Raw genomic sequence first — 5,733 nt, 5'->3', positions numbered from 1 at the left:
TTAGTTTCACATTCTATATTAACAAAATTTATATGAAATATTTTTTTTACGAGGGAGAACAAAGTACTAAATGTAAACAAGGCTACGTCACCGGAAATAGACGCGGCTGAACTGGCGGCACCGTACCTCTTTTATTTTTCTTGTTTCTCGATCAAAGGAATGTCTCCTTAGGTATACGTGAACTTCTGTGGAAAAAAAAATCTTTTACGAATACGACCAAGACTCCACAAAATCTATTGTCCTTATGCCTACGAGCTGCAGAATAAACAGAGGGAGACCTTAACCTAACCCAAACCCTGAATAAACAATTATTTAGACTCTTAGCTAACCTTTATCTATTGTAATGTTTGTGAATGCATGATAACTGTATTGATAAATCTATATTCAGTGACACTGCTGTCTTATTCACTATTATGTTACATTTGCTGTGGATTTCTGATGAATGTTTATATGGCTAAACAAAGCAGAAATTCATCATGCGTTTGTCAGTTGGTTATGTAATCCGATGTAAAGTACATTAACGGAACAGTATGTTGTATCTATTTTTTTTTTATATAGCGTCTTTATATCAAAGGGTTAACGACCAGCGCTATATAATAATGGCACTATCATTTGCTTAGAAAATAATTCTACAGACGTATTATTATCGAAATCACTTTACTTTTAAGAAGGCATCATATTAACACTAAATACTTCTAAAGTCTACGGGTGACCAATGTTATACTGCGAGAGTAAACACGACTTGGTAACTTCAAGGAAGCGGTCCTACCGGAGACATCATTCAGCAACTCCCACCTCTCGCTCGCCCACTGTCGCTCAGTTGCCTGTGGAGCTTGTTCGGAGAGAGACTGTGGAAGAATGCACTCGAAGAAAAACTGGATTCACAAGTTGTAATTATTTTGATTACGCCATCATATATATAAAAAAGAGTGTTGATAAAAAAGGAAAAAAAAAAGCATGAGTGTGTCCCATGATATGTCTAGAGGAACTCCAGATATTTGACCACCAAGTGAAATCTTCTGTGGTTGGTTTGAACATTACAACTGGTATGAAATTGTAGAGTTTGATACACTAAACACAGTGTCGCAAAGTGATTAAAAAATGTTAACGACAGTGATAGCATGTTTGATGATTTTCACCGTTGGACAAGCCTTGCCTAATTTACTGGTAGTCTCTGACGTATCAGTCCAAAATGTCACAATACGGTTAACAACCCAGGGTGTACTCCCTACAACACCAGGACTTTATGCATCCAGTATTGAAGACTCGGTCTCACTGAAAGAAGCTAATCACGCTGGTGTGATTCCCATCGTCCCACGACCGTCGTCTCACAAAATCTCTCGTGAAGAACCCGGGTGGATCACGACAGACCCGCCACACCTGGGAGAGTCAGCCGTCAACTTTTCAACCGATGTGCCTGATCTCAACTTCGGCACTCGTTCACCCTTCGTCTCCGAAGATATAAGTACGACTTGGGATCCTGATATAACTACAGATGTGGTTACGACTGTCAGTGATGAGACAAGAGATACCATGACGAAGGAGGCAGTGGAAGGCGTCAGCAAGCGAGGGACAGTCGTCAACTGCTTCTGCGACGCCGACGAAGTTTATGTCGATGGCGTTTGTCATCCATATCCAGAGGGAACTGTGATTCAAATGAAGATTGTAAGGCACAGTTCTAAAATTGCCCTGGTGAGATATTTCATTTAGACACTTTTATCTTTGTGATATTCTTTTATAAACTTTTCGAAGTAAACTTGTGTCATTATGAAGCAATTGCCATTCTTTCCGATTATATCGTAACCTCCTATTAATCCAGTTACATAACAGAATCTCTTGACCCATCTATTAAGGTATCTATTGTATATTTATCAGCAATGTCGCGTGGATGTATACAAACATTAAAATATTTGTTGAAAAATGTCCTTACGGATTTCATATATATTATTCTACGTTATATGACTTTTACTATTATTTCAGACACCCATTACAGAGAAGCGAGTGATAATAGAAGACCTGGAGTGCGACACAGAAAATGGAGTCAGAATGCTTACTTTCTCAGGAGGAGAGTTTACACTAAGAGACCGCGGTGACATTGTGCTTTCGAAAGAAGTTGGGGAACTTGGTGGTCTCCGCATCAGAGATTACTGCATTACTCACTCTTTGGATGAACACAGAAAAACTCACCTGGACCGTAAAGGTCTGTGTGAACCCGCCAAATATACCACGATGCTGTCCACCAGGCCAAGCCATGAAGGACAATGTGTGTCGGCCGGATCGTACTCCAGAGCCTCTGGCACCCCCGATCTCTGCAGATCCATATGGTCCAGCTATATCATGGCCCCTTATCAAGACCTATGAAAAGCCCCTCCACTGTAGTGTGGAACCCATGAAGGCTCTACCGTTGACACCCCGAGTCTCCTACTTAGCATCGCACGCCAGGGGCTTGCTCCACACATGGAACGCTGAAGAGACTGATAACAAGTTTCAGTACAGATTCGATCACGAATTCTGCGTTGACGGGAGGCAGAATCTCGATGGATCGGCGTCTTATTCAGTAAAGGTGTGTTTCGAAAGTCCTATAGAGCAGCATCAAAGACTGTGTACCGAAAACGTCTGTGTGCGAAAATGCTGTACAATGGGAGAAATAATGGATAATTATTTGCACCTGTGTGTTCCGAGTCCAGCGGCAGAGTTTGCACCGCGCATGAACACCACATACAACCTCGTGATAGGCAGACCCATATGTAACCCTTCCACACCCATTACAGATTTCCTCTTGTCACCCGACACGGGGCATCTCGCCACATGGAACACAGTCTTACCACCGAGTGACTACTGCATTGACAAGTTTTCTGATCGAGAGGGCAGGATAAGTGACGGTGCCTTAGCATGCATCAATTTGCCAAGTAAATGGGAGAGGGCCCAGAATATCGTGTTCCCAGTCTGTATGACCATTTCCCTGGTCTTCCTCCTTGTTATCGCCGTCTGTTATTGCGCAACACCAATAATATTAAATAATACAGGATGGTATCACTTGTGTCATGTGGTGTCACTCATCATTGCATATTTCTCGTCAGTCATAGAGTTTTTCAACAGCGCCCTGCAGCCGATAAGCTGTATCGGATTTGGTGAGTGTCTCCCAGTCTTGTATTGAATTTTGACATCTATTTTGTGCAACCCTTCGATATTTTATCATGTAATGGAATCTTATAGATCAGTGCATATTATATGAAATGGGTCTATATAAAAGAGATGGAAGCCATTAATTTATGCAGAATCGTCTTATTTCTAGCCATGTTAAAGCAGTTTGGATATCTGTCAGCATTCTTCTGGCTCAGTGTCCTTTGTTTTGATGTTTGGCGAACATTCAGGTACGTCAAGCACATTTAGATAATAATAAAATGCATCCTTTTCATTAAATATAGTACTATATGATCTTTGATATCTAGAACGTTTGTTTGTTTTAAAAATTTAATCCGATTTAATGTAAAGATATATAAGTACATATATATATATATATATATATATATATATATATATATATATATATATATATATGTTTATGTTATGTATATATATGTATAAATATACATACTCATATATATATATTTATATACGCATATGTATATATATACACACATGTGTGTATATATATACATATGTGTATAAGTATAAGTATATAAATATATATATATATACACACACACACACACACACACACACACACAGACATAATATATATATATATATATATATATATATATATATATATATATATATATATATATATATACATATACACAAGCACGCATATATATCATATGTATATGTGTATATACTTGTATATGTATGTATACATATGTATGTACGTATGTATATATAAAACAAATGTGTATGTGTATATATGTGTGTGTATCTTTATATATATATATATATATATATATATATATATATATATATATATATATATATATATATATATATAATTATGTTAATATGTATATATATATATATATATATGTGTGTGTATATATGAATATATGTATGTGTATGTATAAGTATATATATGTATATATGTGTGTGTATGTGTACATATATGTGTATGTATTTATATATGTACATATACATATTAACACACATTTATTTGCATATATATACAAATACATATAAATTTATATGTATACATGTATATATATATTCTATATATATACTCATACATATACAGGGATATATGTGTGTATATATATATGTGTATACATATATATGTGTATATATATGTATATATATACACATTTATATGTATATGTATGCATATATTCATAGCTATATGTGTATATATATTTATACATGTCTATACTTGTGTGTGTGTGTGTGTTTGTGTGTGTGTTTGTGTGTGTGTGTGTGTGTGTGTGTGTGTGTGTGTGTGTGTGTGTGTGTGTGTGTGTGTGTGTGTGTGTGTGCGTGTGTGTGTGTGTGTGTGTGTGCACGCGCGCGAATGTCTGTACGTTTATTTTTGTGTAATTATACATTTATATATTTAACCATCTATGTATATACATTTAGACACATATGTATATATACACATATATTCATATATATATATATATATATATATATATATATATATATATATATATATATATATATTCACATTCACATATGTGTGTATATATCCATGTATATTTGTGTATATAAAAATAGATAGATAGATATAGATAGATATGTGTATACATCTACATTTTTCATTATGATCATGTTATGTAAATATTAGGAAATTTGTTTATTTTTTCTTTGATTTTCCTCCAGGGGCCTCAACAACAGACTGCGTCCACCTCGGCCCATCCCTCCGTGTGTCTACCGTGTTTATGCCTGGGGTGGACCTCTTGTGATATGGTAAGGAAATAAACTGGTCTTTTAACGACGAGAATTGCTAGAAGGCTTATTTACGATTTCAAAATCTACTATTACATTCTGCGAAAAAATGCAAAACACGTTCTTTCTACCTGAAATTTGTAAACATTCACGTGTGAAGGTTTATGAGGAACTAACGACTTTTTTTTTTTTTTTTTTTCCTTGTCAATAGAAATGACCTCTCATTTGACCTCTCATTTCAGTTCAGTCACATTGGGTTTGCAGTATGTGGATGCAGCAGACGTTCCTTGGCTCATTAAACCACATCTAGGGGATTACAAGTGCTGGTTTGCAGGTAGGTAGTTCATATAATTTAAACATTTATAAATTTCGATCTTTACTCGACATCTTTTTTGTATGGGCAATGTTTTCTCTCTCTCTCTCTCTCTCTCTTTATTTATTTATTTTTTTTTTACATATGATTGTGACAGAAAAATATTGTTTTCCAGCGGGGATGGAACAGCTTGTATTTTTCTACCTGTATATTGCCATCCTGTTATTTGCCAACTGTCTCTTTATTGGCCACACGTACTGGATCAAGAGAAAAATGGATGAAAGTTTGGCGGCTCTTAGAGCTGACAAAAACGGAAATGGCAAGAAAACTGCACCAGTTGTCCACAGCAAAAGGAACTACTATTCTGAGTGAGCACAGCAGTTTACTGTCAGCATAAATATTGATAGAAAATACTCAATATATACGTATACATTGATGCTTCCTTACTTTACTGTTGGTATCATTGATATTTTGTCTGTCTTTCCTCTACAGATTCAAAACAAAGTTCTTGTTACTGGCTCTCATGTCGAGCTGCTGGGTGGCAG

The 5,733-nt window shown here is 35.8% G+C and overlaps 1 protein-coding gene across 1 annotated transcript in view; it reads left to right on the top strand.

The window, feature by feature from the left end:
- The first annotated feature begins 769 nt into the window (after positions 1-769).
- The window catches only part of LOC119576370, a 6,627-nt gene continuing 1,663 nt past the window's right edge, over positions 770-5,733 (top strand). Inside the window, 8 exon segments of the mRNA XM_037924028.1 lie at positions 770-1,692; positions 1,981-2,178; positions 2,180-3,131; positions 3,296-3,374; positions 4,810-4,896; positions 5,118-5,209; positions 5,364-5,556; positions 5,681-5,733. The exon segment at positions 5,681-5,733 is cut by the window's right edge and continues 37 nt beyond it. Of these exon segments, the coding sequence (XP_037779956.1) occupies positions 1,102-1,692; positions 1,981-2,178; positions 2,180-3,131; positions 3,296-3,374; positions 4,810-4,896; positions 5,118-5,209; positions 5,364-5,556; positions 5,681-5,733 (2,245 nt within the window). The 5' untranslated portion in view covers positions 770-1,101.

The sequence above is a fragment of the Penaeus monodon genome, chromosome 8 (assembly GCF_015228065.2).
Source record: "Penaeus monodon isolate SGIC_2016 chromosome 8, NSTDA_Pmon_1, whole genome shotgun sequence".
NCBI lineage: Eukaryota > Metazoa > Arthropoda > Malacostraca > Decapoda > Penaeidae > Penaeus > Penaeus monodon.
The sequence above is the reverse complement of the archived record's forward strand: the minus strand, read 5'-3'. Positions and strand labels throughout refer to the sequence as shown.